Source organism: Lytechinus variegatus, chromosome 7 (genome assembly GCF_018143015.1).
Source record: "Lytechinus variegatus isolate NC3 chromosome 7, Lvar_3.0, whole genome shotgun sequence".
In the NCBI taxonomy this organism is placed as follows: domain Eukaryota; kingdom Metazoa; phylum Echinodermata; class Echinoidea; order Temnopleuroida; family Toxopneustidae; genus Lytechinus; species Lytechinus variegatus.
Genome location: NC_054746.1, coordinates 4,310,263 through 4,328,556, shown reverse-complemented (window position 1 = coordinate 4,328,556; position 18,294 = coordinate 4,310,263). Strand labels below are relative to the sequence as shown.

The window sequence follows — 18,294 nt, the reverse complement described above, 5'->3', positions numbered from 1 at the left end:
GTCCCGGATAATTTTTTGATTAAATTCAGTGATGTCCTCAGATCCAGCTGGCACAGAAAGATGAAGGTTGTGCTTACTTTGGGTTAAAATTTAATTTGGGTGGCAGGGTCATTAAAAAATGAGTATATGTGTTTATTTCGATTTGATAAAAATGCAAAAGAAATGTACCGCACAGTTAGATTGTTTTCGCCTTTCTCCCTTGACACAGGGTGAAAATGAGCATTTCTGCACAAACAGATTTCTGCCATATTACAAAAAACGTACGTATAATAAATCTACAAATTAGCAATACACAAAGCACGAAATGACAAGAATAAGTTATTGAAAGTTAGAGTTTTTAATTTAATCTATGTACAACATTGTATGCTTGCAGTTAAGAAAATACATGGATGCAAAGACAATCAAAAACAGATTATCTGGAACCACTAAAATGCTTCAGACTTTCTACCTATTTGGCAAGGTTGTAATCATCTTAGTCTTACAGATTAAGGATCTTGGTACAAAAAAATATTTAATTGGTAGTGAAAGCTATAAATATAAATAATTGAGTGTCCAGCCATCATTAAATATCAGCAATGAGCGGCCATAATAAAATCGGAATCGCAAAAACAGCTAGGTTGACAAATCTCTTCCAACCTTTAAATTGACTTCAAAGGAATAATTTAGCAATCTAGCTGGATAAGAAAGGAATCAGCTTGCTTGTATTCCTATTACCTTATCATGATAAAATTCAAAACTTTTCACCCAATATCAACTTATGAATACCACTACTTACGCTTGGGGTTTTTATTTTAGAAAATGCAAAATGTAACAAAAGAATGACCTTTCTAACCAACCTTCAAGAAAGTGAATATATACATTGCAGCGACATAAAAGAAACATTCAGTATTCACTATAGGCCTACCCTTTAAATGTCGGATATATGCTCGTTACTTTGTGTGAAGATTCATTATTCTGAAATCTAAAGATTCGTTATTCCAAAACATTAGGTAGTTTTCGCCATTTTCTACGGGAAACGCTCTACAACGCATCGATTCTTTTGAAGATGCAGTAAAAATCACAATGGAGAGCCGAGAGGCTTTTGTCGAAAGTTGGTGGACTGGGACAGCGGATCGTCCGAAGATTTGCACCGGACTAACAATCGCCAATATCTCGTTGTCCAGAGTCAAAAGGTCCCGATGCTGTCCCGTCTACCAACTTTCGAAAAAAAAGCCTCTCAGCTCTCAATTGTGATTTGACTTGCATTTTCAAAGAAATTGGTGGGTGGAGAAAGTTTCCCCGTACTCCGGGATATTCTGAAGCATTGAAACATGAATTAACTTGCATTATCCACTATCGTAGTACTTAATACTTGGGGAGTTGAGAAAGAATTGGGTCTTGACATACTGTCATGGATTCTCCTACGATACACTTCGAAAGAAACTCAAACTCTGGTACACGAGCATGTACGGATTAAATACGGTAAACAGCAAGATAAGTAGATACGAATGAATGCTCCACAATATCTCACATGCACTCAAATATTACATGACTAACTGGGCTTACTGCCGACTTAAACTGGAATTCGCTTTTAACATTTCTTTAAATTTATTAATATCATTGGACATTGCAAAGAGTCAACAATTACTTAGAGCATTGTTTAGGCCTGCTACACACGTGTACAAACATGGCTTCGTTGTATCGTTCTATACTTATCTTGAAAAAAAAAAACGGATGTCCTTGTTTAGATATAAACGTCACACAGATATGTGCCATTAAATCCATTTCAATTTTTTTTTAGTCTGGCAGAACTCATTATTAATCATATATATTTCAAAAGAGTAACGGAAGTACCTATAACAAAAATTATTGTAAAAGACAAACACTACAACTTCGGTTTTTTTCAGTTATGTTTAAAATTAATTGTCTTTTATACTTAAAAGTAACAAGAGGAAAATACCTCTAAATCCAGCCTCAAGACCATTACTTTTTTTTTTTAATGGAAACGAATACAGACTTTGCATGGTAACTGTACAAACATTTATTCTTTCCATATTCTGAGAGACTTCTATGGAAATGTACACATTTTTATTTCAGTTACTTTAGCCAATGAGCTTATGAAACAAGAGGTTAGATTTTAAGTAAGACATCCTGCAGCGTGTATGGAGAACGTTTTCAATGGGATCAAACCACCCATTTCTGTAGTTTGCCTTTGGATACCAAGTTTTTTTTTGTTAATATAAAAGAAATGTAATATTGCATACATCAAGAAGATAGTTTAGGGTGTGACCTTTCAACAAATCTTCTTTAATGAGGGGATAATCCTTAGAAAGTGTAGGAAGCAGAAAACTTTCAAATCACCTCACAGGATGAAAATATCTACTAACAGCTAATACAACAACACAATGAGTTCACAGAAACAGTTACCATTACACAATAATCTACTACTGTCCCGATTTTTCACTTGGTGAGGATGTTGATGTGTTGATTGATGATTGAATGGCACTGTCAGAACTGTTTCTTGGGCCTTGATGATCAGGAATCCTCAATGCACCGGATCTCTCTGAGGATTCCACAGAGACGGATGGAATCTGATTACTCATCGTATATGTCCCACTCTCCACTGCAGGAGAGTCTCTTGAACCCGACAAGGATTCAAACATAGACATATCAATGTCCTCCACTGGATTTCTGTCCATCATTGCCTTTAGTCCGTCCATGACTTTCTGTGCTTCAGGACTACCAAACACATTTGGTTGAATTTTAGAAAAATGACTCACAGTATGATACATGAGGTGGGCCTGACGGTGCAGCTCACCAAGCTGCTTCTGGAGCTTTGAGTTTTGCTCCATCAAAGAAGCAGTTTGCATTGTGAGATCTAAAAGGCCACATTGTCTTAGTGCTGTGAAAGTCCTATGAAACCGCTTCCGCTTCCTCTCAGGTTGTCCAATACGCCTGCTTGGTAAATTATTCATTTCTATGTTACCTTCATCACCATCAACTGACACATCTTGGGAAAGTGGAGGTCGTTTCGTTTGATAATAATAGCGTGCTATTGACCATGGGACATGTCTCTTACGCGCTCCACTGCTGCCACTGGACATACTTTCTTGTTTGCTCTCGTCAGAGACTTTATTTCCTTGGCTATTGTACATGGTTGACACACCAGTGCTACTGTTAGTGACACCACCAGCCATGATTGTAGATCTGGGTAACTGGAAATCACACTGAGCTGACGACATGTAGTTGGCTCCAATGCCTGAGGATTCAGAGGTTGTACTGTCTAACTTTTGTGAAGTACCAACTACATCAGTCATGTGACTTGTCATCGTCATGTCCAAGCACATGTTCCCAGAGCTCGAGTCTGAACCAGAGTCTGTGCCTGTGTTCCGGGCCTTATTTCGGATGTGCCTCCGCTGGTTAGCATCAATCAGGACTTTGTCAAAGGTGGCCTGGGATATCTTTTCCTGCTTTTCCTGGTCACTGTTCATCCCGCTGGAACTATGACCGTTCAGCCCACTTCCATTTGAGTCATCCTTCAGTGAGGTTTGCTGTAAAAATCAAAGCCAATCAATATAATTGCCTAGAATAGTATTCCTTGGCAGGTATATAAAGAAATAGGACCCTAAACTGTCTATAAAAATGTTCCTGGCAAATTGTAGCTTGCATTACAATATATGGTCATGAGTAGAATATGCTGAGGAAGTACGATGCTGAAATGAGACACTTAAATGTGGTCATGTTAGTAAAACAAAACACCCCCATAAACAAACCCAACCCATTGAATTACTTCATTTTCATTTGGTGTACCATAGTGCAGCTGATTAAGAATCATTACTTACTGTAGAGCAATTGGCTGAATCCGGGGAGAATTCGGACATGTCAGAGACGCAGCTATCTGCATGGAAGAGGGTAAAGATATGTAGAAGAAAAAAAAGAGGCACACAAGATCATTGATATCAAGAGACTGTATCCTACAGGGGTCAGGACGGGAATTCAAAGACTGTATCCCACATGGGTCAGGATGGGAATTGAAAGAGTGTATCCTACAGGGGTAAGGGTGGGACTACAAAGAGCGTATCCTACAGGGATCAGGGTAGGACTAAAAAGAGTGCATCCTACAGGGGTCAGGATGGGAATTCACAGAGTGTATCCTAAAGGGGTAAGGGTGGGAATTCAAAGACTGTAACCTTAAGGGGTCAGGGTGGGAATTCAAAGAGTGTATCCTACAGAGGTCAGGATGGGAATTCAAAGACTGTATCCTAAGGGGTCAGGGTGGGAATTCAAAGAGTGTATCCTACAGGGGTAAGGGTGGGACTACAAAGAGTGAATCCTACTGGGGTCAGGATGGGAATATAAAGACTGTATCCTAAAGGGGTCAGGGTGGGAATTCAAAGAGTGTATCCTACAGAGGTCAGGGTGTGAATTCAAAGAGTGTATCCTACAGGGGTCAGGATAGGACTAAAAAGAGTGCATCCTACAGGGGTCAGGATGGGAATTCAAAGAGTGTATCCTACAGAGGTCAGGGTGGGAATTCAAAGAGTGTATCCTACAGAGATCAGGGTGGGATTCAAAAGAGTGTATCCTACAGGGGTCAAGGTGGGAATTCAAAGAGTGTATCCTAAAGGGGTCAGGGTGGGAATTCAAAGAGTGTATCCTACAGGGGTCAGGATGGGACTACAAAGAGTGTATCCTAAAGGGGTCAGGGTGGGAATTCAAAGAGTGTATCCTACGGGGGTCAGGGTGGGAATTCAGAGAGTGTATCCTAGAGGGGTCAGGATGGGACTACAAAGAGTGTATCCTACAGGGGTCAGGATGGGACTACAAAGAGTGTATCCTACATGGGTCAGGGTGGGCATTCAAAGAGTATATCTTACATGGGATGATTTCATCATTGGTCAATAATTATTTCATTTGTGGGCATGGACAAATGAGTTTTGAAAGTACTATGCAGAAATTAGAATGGGAATATTTCACTGTCAAATCGTGTTTTCAAGTATTTCTTTTATCAATAAGTTTCCTGACACAAGCAAAGTCCATTGCTCATTACTTGACTTTCGGGGCATGGCTATCTTATTTACAGGTTGATTTCATATGTTTTTTTTTTAATTACATGTAAATGACTTAATAACTTCTTATAGTGAAACTGATTTCTTTACATACTTGCTTTCCTTTATCTCACTTTTTAGTAAAAAGTGAGAAACTGAGAAAAAAATTACTAAGACCGTCTGTATGACTGTCATCATTCAAACTATATTAATTGAAATCGTGAACACTGAAGAGAGATGATACCTACGATAAACGTTAAGGCATATCAAAGAAAATATCAACGATACATTCGTTTAGAGTAATTAAGGATTCATTTTTTTCCGAGAGATGTAAAGTTTTTAGAGTAAATGAAATGTGGCGAAAGGAGACATCCTTGTTTAAATTGAAGATGATACACACGCACACTCACCCAATAATTGTTAGGAAAAACAATCGAATAGATTCATGCACGTGCAATTGGTATAATCTTACATGTATATACATGTACACATACAAATGGTGCTATACAAATGTGTGCAATTTTTTCAATGAAATGTAATGGATGATATATGTATATCCGGTATCTGGGGCAATTAGGACTTACCGTACGTATGACTTGCTATAGCACAATTAAGTTTTATTAAGAGACATATATTAACAATACGATCATACATATTACAGGTATGAAAGTAATATTCAACCATTGCCCGAGCATAAATGTATGTTTGCGCTTTTTTCATCTATGAACGATTATGTCCAATGAGTTAATAACTATAATTTTCAAAAAGTAAAAATCCTTAAAGTTCAAGTTCCAAATGAACATAAGAACATATTTTGATTATATCCATTGGTATATATTGAATAATTGCTCATGCAAGCTTAGCAGTTTAAGATTTTCATCATCATTTCAGTGATACAACAGCATCTTGAAACACATAACTCCATGATACATGTATAGAAAATGACCTTCGAACGGAACATTTGAACATCATAACGGAGATAATGCAATAGCCAGGGCCCCTCCCCTGACATGTAATGCAATTTAATGCAAAATACATGAAGGATATGGGGTACATATTAGCCAGAGACAAAAATCACACATTAATGAATGAAGTGAGTTTCTATGTGCGTTGACTTGGGTTACATCACTTTCAAACACACCAAAAGTGAACACGATAGGCCCTACAAAAGTAGCCTGAGAAACTCCACATTCATTGGTAGAATGCGTGAAATAATATAGCTTGCTTTATCAGCTTGAGAATAATATGGCAAGAGTGATTTTGGAAAACATGAAAAAGTGTTGATATTATTTCATATTTATTATCAGTACTGCAATCACAAAAGAAATTGAAAACTTGTTAATCATCATCTCCCTCAGGCAGGTGATATCGGGTCCAAAAATATCATGCTGGGTTTTTTTTTAGCCATCTTGGATTTTTTCTTCATTCGATAAAATAGCGATACATCCATTCTTTTTTTTCTTTACCATATTTGTGCATCAACTTTGCATGTTTACTATAGTGAAAGTCATCTGAACAAGCTCTCTTTCTCTGACGAGATGTGTTGGAGAACATCCTGGTGGGAATGTTACCTCCACATGCTCTTTCAGGCGAGTCATCTTTAAAGAATACATAAATAATTTACAAGTTAAAGATGGGGGAACAGATGATGATGGTGGTGATAACGGGGGATAATAGCAAACCTTGGCCATGCCCTTAGCTCAAGCGCTGTGCAGTGAGAACTTTCAACATGGCGACATATATAAGTGATACGAGCACCACAGAGTAAGAATATACATATATAAAAATGAGAAACTTATGTCCTCTAATCCGTAAAGAGATTTCATCTTTTTGGTAAAACTCAAATCAACAAATTTTCATCATTCCATCATCAATTTTGATTGTGGAAAGATGAAATTTGTTCTACCTATGTCCCCAAATATTTATAAAAGAAAAGAAATATATCAGACCATGAATCAAATCGAGATGGATTGTTGAAATCTGGGTGCCTAAATCAGCTACCTTAAATTCACCACCAGGGGGCCCGTTGCATAAAACTTTTTACCTGAGAAAACTCAGGTTGTTTTTACCGGAGTTTTTGCCCTGTGTTAAAGTCAATGGCAGAAATCAGATTAACCTTAGTTTTCAGTTTTTACCAGAGTTTTCTCAGGTAAAAAGTTTTATGCAACAGATCCCTGGAAGTATAAGTGCCTAATCCCGGTTCAAATTAAAGGCTGGAATTCCACATGTCATTTTTACAAGATGACTTAGGTGAAAAAGGGTAATGATTTGTTTTAACGTCTTCAAATATCGTGCTCATCAATCCTGACAATAACAAGGCACACATAAAACAAAGAAAATAGAAATAGAAAATACCAATTGAGAATTCCTGTGAAAGAAGAGGGGTAGTTAACGGGGGTCACCCCCAGGAAATTTCGAATTTTGTAAGGTTAGCAAAGCATGAGCATGATGGGGGAGGCCCATCCCCATCTCATCGCCGCGACACCGCACCTGATAAGAAGGATAACAGAATCGCTTTTATTCTATAAGTGTGACTTTCAGTATTTCCAATTTCATTATATTAATTCTTACACCATTTTAAGTCTACCAGTTTGAGTTTACCTCCATAAATGATGGAAATATTATCTTATCGCGTGCAAAACTGAACTGGCTAAACGTAATTTTGTTGCACTGATGGGAAATAAAGACAAATTTCAAGAGAGCTTGTAAATCTATTTAAAGACAAAATCTAGTACGTTCCAGATTGATCCTATATGAATGGAACATTAAGAACGGATTTTGTTTTTGTTAATAAGACACAAGCAGTAACTTTTGTGGAATTAATTTGTTGTTTTCCCCCATCGATATTGTAAACATACATGTACCTCGCCAAATGACGTCAGGAGATCTTGACTCTCCTAAGGATGATTCTGACGAGGGACTTGAGGTATTGGTTCGGTCTATCTCAGAAGCTACCATTGCGGTGCGGTTTGTTCTTGACCTGAAAGGCAACTCTGATTGGGGGGACCAACTAGAACAGGATGGACGAGCGACACTAGAAGGTCCAGGTTTACTCGGCTCTGGTTCGAGGTTCCTAGGGATCTGGTTCTTGTTGGGACTGCTGTATGGGGCGATGTGGTAAGTTGATAGGTTTGTGTCAAGATTGTGGTCATTTCTGTCACTGACTAGCTCATTGGTGTCATCACTGGAAGGACTCAAATCTGTCGATGCCATCTTGTACGATGATCAATCTATTCAAAGAGAAATAGAAGTAGTTGAATTAATGACAGATTTCATGCGAAAGTTTGTAAAGCCAAGGTTAATTGTGACTACATGATCATAGGTCCAGATCTGGTACAGTAACATTAACTGAACTTGTTAAAATCACGATATCTACGCTGAACACCCCTGGCAATCTCGCTTACATTACCCAATTCAATATAACAGACTAGTTATATTATTCACAAAAGAGTGAAAAGACACCAGTAATATGATAATAAATTTCTAAGTTTATTGACCCTACTGCCCTTGCCCATAATGATAATCAACCTGAAACTCATGAAAATGATAGCTAGGCCATGTGTTTTGATTTTGCCAGTTTTGTGTGACATGTGTATGCGACATGAACAATTTCATCCTTTAAATCTCTGTAAATTTGACATACATATTCTTCACCCATTGTACATAAACGTATATATTTTTGGATAGGAAATTAACTGAGAATGAAAAAAGATGCACTTAAAAAGGGCAGAGGGTGTATCCATTAGAAGTTATAGTTCTACCAAATATACCAAAAAAATATCTTGGCCAAAATACCATAGTTTGAGCAAAAAGAAATAATATCAACCCAGCAACTGTAGAACTGTGTATGTTTAAAGGACAAGTCCACCCCCCCAAAAAAAAAAAAAGTTGATTTGGGTAAAGAGATAAAAATCCAACAAGCATAACACTGAAAATTTCATCAAATTCGGATGTAAAATAAGAAAGTTATGACATTGAAAATTTTAGTTTAATTGCGATGAAAAATTACAGCGTTTTTTTCTCTATCTATTTAAAGCATGCAACATTTTTCTGGGGTGGACTTGACCTTTAAATTCCTCTCATCCAGTGCTTTTCATTACACTGCAAAAACGCTGTACAAGGTATATGATTACACTTATGTCCAATTCCATGAACAAGGTCCACATACTTTCTTTGTTACAGTGTATGACATTTCAAGAACTTAACATTGGTTGAGATTTCAATGTTGACGACGCGGCCGTCACCGCCGCCGTCTGAAAAAGCGGCGCCCTATACAATCTTGCTCTGCAGCTCAAGCGAATCAACAATAACAAATGAGATAAATATTTTTTTTAAATGAACGATTAAACCCATAAAATGGTAAAGTGAACTCAGCCAAAACATTATATAAAACATTATTATGTGTAATGTAAATGTAAATCGCATTTTCTGAGTATTTAAAAAAAAAGGGGGGGGGGGTGTACGTCGAAAAAATAATCTTTTAAAAGGGATGGCTTCTAGAATGGTGAAACTGGGCATTTATTTGTTCTCTTTTACATAAATATATATCTGTAAATACCTTCAGCCAAAAATAGACCTTATAAACATGCATCTACCAATTTTAGTCATTTAAAAAAAAAGGAACCAATACAACATTTTGAAAAAAAAGACGTGTTACAAAAGATTAATAATAATACTTCACTCTTTTCACGGGAAAGGATCAGTGTTCAGTCACCGCCCCCCCCCCCCCAAAAAAAAAAAAACACACACACACGCCACAACTTTATGGGTATTTGAGGTTCCTGAGGGTGATGTTTCAAAAAATAATGGATGGACGTGCATGCGCGCATGTGGTATTTAGGTTAAGACGATTTGTGTGGGTGTGTAGAGTGGTATGCTGGTAGCGGACCACCCCACCCCCCCCTTCCCGAAATCATCACTTGCATAATTCACCACACACAACGAAAATAAAGCTGGTTATCATTATCGTCACAGAAGAATGACTTTAGACGCCACTGCATGCGAGATTACACGTGCAATACCGCGCTGCACGTAGACGGGGAAAACAATGTGTGCAGAAGTTGCAGCTCGATGGTTCCAGTCACAACCAATCATAGTCCATCTTGATAAAAGAGAGGGTGCGTAAAATACAGCTATCCACGATCTATCCAAAAACATGTTAACGAACGTGACTCTAATTGTGAATGACCCAACTGGAATATATTGTTCTCACCATTCAACGGGATACTATACGGATGTGATAAAATTTTATTTTATTCATTTCATTGTTACTCTACATGGATCTTAATTTTGATTACCTTTTATTATTTTTGAGAGGGAGGGGGGTATAAAAAATCACATGAAGGATTCCTGAACGAAATTCTGTTAAAAGCTATCAATTTACAAGTAATTTTTGAGAATATGTTTTAAACATGCCGCGTTTACTTCAATGACCGAAATACATTTTCCTGTATTTCCCCTGAAATTGTTACCATTATGCATTATGTTTTACTCCTAGCACAGAGCAATGATTATACAAAATTAAAAAATGTATGAACATCAACACTCATTTCGACAACTGGATGATAGAGAAGCGCAACATTCAAATATCTTAACATATTTATAGGATATTATAAAGTTGATTCACAACTTGAATCAAGACGACCCATTTCTATTGAGAGGTATATATGAACTGAATAAACTGAGCAATTCCAAACTAGTGCATGGTATATAGGCCTACAATGTCATGTATTGATGAAAAAAAAATGCCCTGCCTAAATTGTCCATTATCGAAATGTTCATCACCACCAACCTAAACTATTACATCACCTGATATCATGTTTTTAAAAAAATATCGAAATCACTACAGATTACAGTTCTGGTGACTGTTTCATAAAGCTGTTCGTAAGTTAAGAACGAACGATAGGTGATCATTTCTTACGCGCTTAACCATCGCCAATGAATAAACCATTTACCACAAAAAAAAGATCACCAGTCGATCTTAAAGTCGCTCTTAACTTACTAACAGCTTTATGAAACATCCACCAGGAATGTACGCTAAGTGTGTGTTTTTTATAATTAAAAGAAGTGTATTTCATCAGTAATAACATTCATGGACGATCTAGATAACGAATTTAGGCCCGTTGTAAAACATAAGAACATCACACACAAAAAGGTTCTTTTTCACAATCAAGAATTTTGACTTGTTTTATTAACGTTTCGCTTGTTCCATTAGACCTTGGATAAAACATGGAGTTGGAAGTTTTCTTTCTACCTCCAAACTCCCTAGAAAAACCATTACTAGAATAGAGTTATTTTTTATTTATTTATTTTCCCTCTTGGCTGTCATGGCTGTCAACATTATGATTATGATTCACATAAATTTCTAATTAATGTCTGCAGCTATAACAGAAGCCGAACGCAAAAGAAAAAGAATATTCAAAATATATAAGCATTGCCTAAACGTCAATTAGTTTAACAGGGGGCCGCGAAAAGGTTTTAAAAGTGGGGGGGGGGGTGCTGACCATGCAAAAAATCACAATAAGATGGTAATTTTTACGTTTTAGTGTACCACGGTTTTGGAAAAAAAAGTCGGGGACTGAAGTTCACCCCCCCCCCCTCCCCCCGTTTCCGCGGCATGATAAGCAATGTAATATTCTTCAACTACACTGTCGTCACACTAATCAACCTCTTCTGTGAATGTACAAGGTAAGATACAAGACAAAGCAAGACGAAATATTTACTAAGGAAAATGAAACTCCGTTCGGAGATCTTTGTGATCGAAATACTCCAGAACAAAATGAAGCTGGCTCGACCAATAGGGTTGGAGAAAAGAAGGACATACCAAAATCGTGTCGCTACTTAATCATCATTTGATGTTTTTCATTCATATTTTGTCACCATCAACTCATTCCCTTCTCTTATTCCCCTATTGTATATACTGTGCCAATCCTACATCGTCAACAATCCCGCATTTTACATCGGGGGGAAGAGGGAATGCTGCTGCTGATGCGTATGATATACAGTACACCAGAGGAACCATCCTTTCGAGATTAACAAAAATCACCTTTATTTTGGAATTTTTTTTATTTGGAGTGAAAACCATTTGTTCCAAACAAACATCCCCTGCGAAATCGTTCCCAGGGCCCTGAGGGAGAAGGGTGTGCGCACTTGCTATACGGGAGAGTCCGCCCACCACGTGATTTCCCCCTTAGCTTTGATTGGATAGAAGTGTAGTCGATGATGTAACTATAAGCCACCCGGAGGAATACTTTGGCGACTTATCCCTTTCGAGGCAGTACGAGGCAATGGTGTGAAATCATAATTATATAACTTATCATTGATTCTCAGAAAAAGAAGTAGTTTGATGTTTGTTGCCCTTAATTTGAACCCATCATTCGTTTTCTATATCATTGTTTTCCCTCAAAAAAGGTCTTGGGGCTTACTCGCCCCGCCTAACGGCTAGAATTTTCTTTAGGGCCTGTTTATTGAAAAACGTGCATGTGCATGTCCTCGAGCGGTGAAAATAAGATATTATGAATAGATATTAATATCAATACCTAGGCCCCGGCCTAGACCTTTATTTATGATAAAACACGCTTCCTGCCAAAGAAAATGACGGCTCTATATATATATATAAGAGCGGGGGGGGGGGGGGATGGAGCGAACTCGCCCTGCTCTCCCCTAATTTCTCACATAATATACATACTGTATAGGGCCCAAATACATAAACAACACCGTATTGTACTGTGCATTCAAAGTGTAGTTTTCTTACTCTAATTAATTCTCTAAATTAAATAATTTTGGTATCATTACTTTTGCTTTAAGAAACACAACTGATACAAATATTACATTGTTCCGCCTTTTCTTTTAGACACCAAGGTAAAAAATTAGACTGGGATATTATATACATGTAGCATATTCTAAATAAAATGCCTTGTTAATAGACATTAGCAAAATGATTAAAATCAAGAATCATACTAAATTAAGTTTAGCTATTTCGAAAGCCCACTTTTTTTTCTAATACTGCGAAAAATATACAAGTCTTCGGGCTCTTTTGTACCGTCCTTTTATTTTCAACCAATTCCAAGCCAAATTTTATCAAAAAAAGGCACATGACACACATAGCATTTTGATAAGTTCTGGGTCCCCCCCCCCCTCATCCTGTTTAAATTACAACTCATCAAATTTCATGATCATGACTATTACTTGTCATGCTTACTTTAAATGTTTACAAGCGTACAGGTGTGTGCCAAGGAGTCATGGACCCCCAAAAAATTCACTACAAAAAAAATAGGAAGAAAAAGAAAGAAAAAGAGAAAGATAAGGAAACAGAAATGGATGAAATATGATACATTTTCTGAATATCTTGTCCAATTCTACCATAATATTAGACTTTTGTAATAAATATTTTGATATTTTTGCTTGATTGTAGGTTTTTAGAAAAAAAACAGCAGCCAAGATCCCCCAAAGGAACAGTATTTACATCCAAAGCAAAAAAAAATGGATTTTTGAACGCTACAAACTTCTAAAGTGAAGAACATAATTGAGCTTTTAAACAACACTTGGATTTGAAATACTTATAGATGTTTAAACTCATGTTGGTGGCAAACATGCAGAGTTGTAGTATATGGGAGAGATATTCATATAAAAAAATAGCTATATAGTATATACATGACAGATAGGCTATATACCATGCATACGGGGCTATACCCGCATGATCAAAGTATTGGGGTAATTTCTATTACTATATATTTCAAGATAATCTTACCTCCAATATCGTAAAACATTGTTGGGGTAATTTTATTACTATATATTTCATGATAATCTTACCTCCAATATCGTAAAACATTGTTGGGGTAATTTCAATGCTATATATTTCATGATAATAATCTTACCTCCAATATCGTCAGTTTTTGAACGAATTTAGGCCAGGACCTTGTTTCGTCTCGGCTAGAAGTTGAGTTTTGAAGAAACTGCAATTTAGACAATAAATCACACAGGTTTCCTACATTTCCCTGCTGTCCAGAATAGCAACTTAACTTGGAACAACCGTCCATATAGTACATAATCCTGCGAACAGATGGTTATCCCGATGTTCTAGTACGACAAAACTAGTTCCGAGATATAAATTCCAGATAGAACTGAGAAGGTCTATAATTTCACTCATCCAAGATTTAATTCCGATGTTGGTAGACCTGCAGTGGCATTGAAAATGCAGTGTGGCGAGTAAACACCCGGCTCAATTGGTAGCCTTACTACACTGAAGTACAACACAGCTAAACCGGGCACGGGCCGGGTGCATGGATGCTTGTACCTCTCCAAAAATGACTCGAAAATCGTAGGGATGTAAGGAGCATAATGTTCAACCTCCTCCGTATCCAGGACCTAAGTCTAGTAACCACTTTGTGGAGGTTTTTGGTGTCCAACCGGGGAAACAGATCGGTGTGCTTGAGCATGAATATACACCATCGTCGCTTTGTTGTACGGTGATGAACGTGCGTGAACATGTGTTTTGGGCAAAGAACTGGACGTGCACAGATGAAAATAGGCATCAGGCTGACTCACGTGTAACTCGTTTGTTTACACGTGAATTTAGTCTTTCTCTTCAAGACTGTATTTAGCGCACCGGTGAATGTATTGTTCTATGGATGCTATTTTTGGGAAGTCTAATCGCCATAAGAATGTACAATTGAAATATTTGGGATATCATTTATCAACAAGAATACCAACATTATGGTGATTATAGACCGAAAGTCTAAATTCGTTGTTTCTAATTTGAAGTTTTAATTGGGAGTACTTAAGATGTGTCTGACAGTCTAGACTATCAAAACAACAGCGCTCGACGACAACATGATATTCCACGTGAGGTGAAGGCATACTCATCGGATTGTCTTGATACTGGCTTACTTGTAATTACCAGGGAATGTGGAGAGGTGTAGGAGAAATTAGACCATTCAACTCTGGCAGAAATAAAGCTGTTTCCTTTCATCTAAGCAATTATTACCATTCTCTTTTCTGTATGCGTACCTTGTAATTTATTAAATTTTTGCTTGTGTTTTGCCGTGCAACCCTAGTATCAGCCATAGTAGCATGTGCCAGGCACGACAGAAGCTATGTGGAGGTGGTGGGGGGGGGGAACAAAATTGTGGCACCATAAGCCCTATGCCAATCCAAGGGGTCCAACGAAATCCGAAGTGAAAAGTACACCACTAAAATCGACCTTGATTAAAAAAAGCGAGATAAAGCAATTTCAGGTAAACATGCAGAATCGTGAAATTAAAAGGTCAAGTCCACCACAGGAAAAAATAAAGAGAATCAAAAATATAACACTGAAAATGAATAGGATGTAAAATAAGAAATTTAAGGTATTTCTAAAGTTTCGCTTATTTGTCACAGAACAGTCATGCACATGCAACTCAGTGAAATGAAAATGAAACAGTCGATAATGTCCCTCACTAATATTTTTTTTTCATTGTTTGAATAATACAATATATTTTTTTACATATTTGACAAGAATGACTAACTTGACAACGAAGAGAAAATTAGGATCATATAATCAAATACAGAATAAATAAAAAGTAGATGACGTCATCAGCCTCTTCATTATTTTGTATACCGACCAGGATGTGCATTATAACTGTTTTGTGGAATTAAAGGCATGGATGGTGACACCGCCCGAGCGTTGTTGGAGAGGTCGTGTAGCGGAGAGAAAAAAATCATCACCGCTCGCTACCGTTCACCATTTTTGATTTCGATTGGTTCTTTTTGTTGATTTCGATTTTTTCCCCCAATTTTATGAGGGAAATTCGACCCTCTTTCCCTTCCGCTCCACGACCTCTCCAACAACGCTCGGGCGGTGTGACGGCCAGGCCTTTAATGGAAGCTTTAAGATGTCATAACTTTCTTATTTTACATCCGATTTTGATGATTTTCAGTGTAATGTTTGTTTGATTTTTTTCTTTTTTTCAAATAAACTTTTTGTTGGTGAATGCATGCTTTGATTTTTGAATTATTTTGTTCTCTTTTTCTTTCCGGTATGCAGTGGCGTAGCTACGGGGGGCCTGGGGGGCACGTGCCCCCCCCCTGAGATTTGGTGTGCCCCCAGGTGCCCCCCAGCAAAAACAAAAGAAAAGAAAAGAGGGAGAAAGGAGAAAGAAAAAAGGAAAAGAAGAAAAAAGACAGAAGAAAAAAGAAGAGGAAAATAAGAGGAGGAAGACGAGTGAATGAAATAATGTGAGGGGAAGACTTGCAATTAAAAAAAAAAAAAAAAATCTTTTCATGTTTTACTACATAAAATTGTTGCTGGCGCTTCGCGCCATAATTGCCAGTTCGATAGGATTCATATCTTGCTCAATAGGCAGATGTGGAGCAAGTTTTGAAGTCAATATGCAAAACATATTTTAGCTCGGACATCGAGCTTTCATTATTATTTTTTTCATTTACAAATTTAAGTGCTCTGTAAAATGTCCGTTTTATGGTCTACATATCAGCATTTTAAGCTCACGCTGCGCGGTCACATTGTTTGATTTGCCAAGTTCATATTGTCTACGTGTATTCCATTATGTTCCATTAAACAAAACGTATTTAGAATGCCCAGATTTTAGGTCTAGATATAAAACATGCGCGATAGCCTGCATGTTCTTTATTTAAAATGTACTTAAATCATTCAGTTTCACATCAGAATATCAATAATTGTCTGCTCGAGCTTCATGATCGCATTATTAATGATACCCAATTGACTATCCTATTTTTGACTTACAAAATATGAATAGAGTGTCCCGCTTTTAGGTCTAAAATCTCAATTTTCTTCCTTTCGCGCTTCGCGCTCGCATCAATATTGTTTAGTTACATACCTATCCCATAAATTAATCAAAAAGTGCTTAGAATTACCATTTTTTAAAGGTCGGAATGTCAAAAACTTTGCTCGCGCTTCGCGCTCGCATCATTGAAATATGTATACCGTCTTCGTGGGTAACTGTAAGCAGTCCTTAACAGGTCCGTTTTCGATAATGCTAGGACAGTTGATAAAAAATTCTGTTCGCGCTTGGGGGTACATACGAATCTTGTTCAGGATCACACATAACATTGCCCAGAAAATTAAATTTTCAAAAAAAAAAAAATTAAAGTAAAAAAAAAAATCGCTCGCGCTTCGCACTCGCACTTTTTATAAGGCTTATGAGATTATTTTATGTTTATGTTGTTTTATAAGAATAAAACTAAGAAGTGATTGATATAGGTGAAGATAATTTCGGGCCCCGTCCCCTATTGGCGAAAGTCAGATCCGCCCTTGTGGACACATACACACACACACACCGGAAAAATGGCCGGTGCCCCCCCTGAAAAAGCAAGGACCCCCAGTGCCCCCCCCCCCCCACGGGAAAAAATCCTAGCTACGCCACTGAATGCATGTACGCATATAAGAATAAATCAACTATAATTTCTTCATTTCCAATGGGGATCCACACTTTACAAGCTTTGCTTTTTAGTGGATCCACCTCATTTCCATTTATGCTCTATATTATACTGTTTTTATACTGTTTTTCAAATCAACTTTTTGTTGGTGAATGCATGCATTGATTTTTTATTTCTTTTGTTCTCTTTTTCTTTCCTGTAATACATGCATGTACGCATATAAGAATAAGTCAACTATGAAATATTTTTAAAAATTATTTTCCTCTGACCTTATTTTATTCACTCGTCTTCCTCCTTTTAATGTTCCTCTGCTTTTTTGCTCCTTTCTTTTCCCTTCTTTTTCTTTTCTGTCTTTCCCTTTTTATTCATTTTTTTTTCGCTCCGCCAATAGGGGGGGGGGAGACGGGTCCCTCAGCCCCCTCCCCTGAATCTACCTATGTTTTGCTTGTCCGATTTCTTTATCATCATTCTGTTTTACTGATATTTTTCTCCTGGCACGCAACATTTTATGACCAAGATTGAATTCCCATAGATTTTTTTTATTGAGATTCACATGTTCTTGAATTAAAAGCATCCATAAAATGTTCAGTTTTTAGATCGGAAAATCATATTTTGAGCATGCGCTTAGCGTTCGCATTTCTCTTAACATTTTTCCAACATATTATTATTAAATATGTTAAATGGTGCTTAAAAATGTCAATTTCTGCATAGTATATTAAAAGAAATAAACGCGCTTCATTCGCATTGTATTGATTGTTTATTGCATTTCCTTTATTTGCATTCTTGTTTGTCCAGTTTTCAAATTTAGGATGATACCCGTCCTTTTCATACCAATTGCATAGATAGAAAGGTTTAGATTTTTTCTAGTCTCCCC

The 18,294-nt window shown here is 37.2% G+C and overlaps 1 protein-coding gene and 1 long non-coding RNA gene across 3 annotated transcripts; one reads left to right on the top strand and one right to left on the bottom strand.

Annotated features, from left to right (window-relative positions):
- Positions 1-318: 318 nt before the first annotated feature.
- Positions 319-14,547, bottom strand: LOC121418249 (papilin-like). Of its 2 annotated transcripts, XM_041612004.1 has the most exons (5): positions 13,904-14,547; positions 7,892-8,257; positions 6,494-6,625; positions 3,822-3,877; positions 319-3,530 (listed from the first exon to the last, which is right to left on the bottom strand). In XM_041612004.1, the coding sequence occupies exons 2-5, from the start codon at positions 8,238-8,240 to the stop codon at positions 2,424-2,426; spliced, it is 1,644 nt and encodes a 547-aa protein (XP_041467938.1). In that variant the 5' UTR covers positions 8,241-8,257; positions 13,904-14,547; the 3' UTR covers positions 319-2,423. The 2 variants fall into 2 exon arrangements, with proteins under 2 accessions (XP_041467938.1, XP_041467939.1); XM_041612005.1 differs by lacking the exon at positions 6,494-6,625 and having other exon boundaries at positions 13,904-14,544.
- Positions 3,823-5,690, top strand: LOC121418250. The gene is made up of 2 exons (XR_005970435.1): positions 3,823-4,428; positions 4,501-5,690. It is a non-coding gene; the product is annotated as an uncharacterized LOC121418250 (long non-coding RNA).
- Positions 14,548-18,294: the final 3,747 nt, after the last annotated feature.

Coding starts and splice junctions, on each gene's coding strand:
- LOC121418249 (XM_041612004.1), bottom strand. CDS start 8,240: ATGGCATCGACAGATTTGAGTCCTTCCAGTGATGACACCAATGAGCTA. Junction 3,878..6,493: donor AAAGTTGATGCACAAATATG/GTAAAGAAAAAA, acceptor TCTTCCATGCAG/ATAGCTGCGTCTCTGACATG. Junction 3,531..3,821: donor ATTCAGCCAATTGCTCTACA/GTAAGTAATGAT, acceptor TGATTTTTACAG/CAAACCTCACTGAAGGATGA.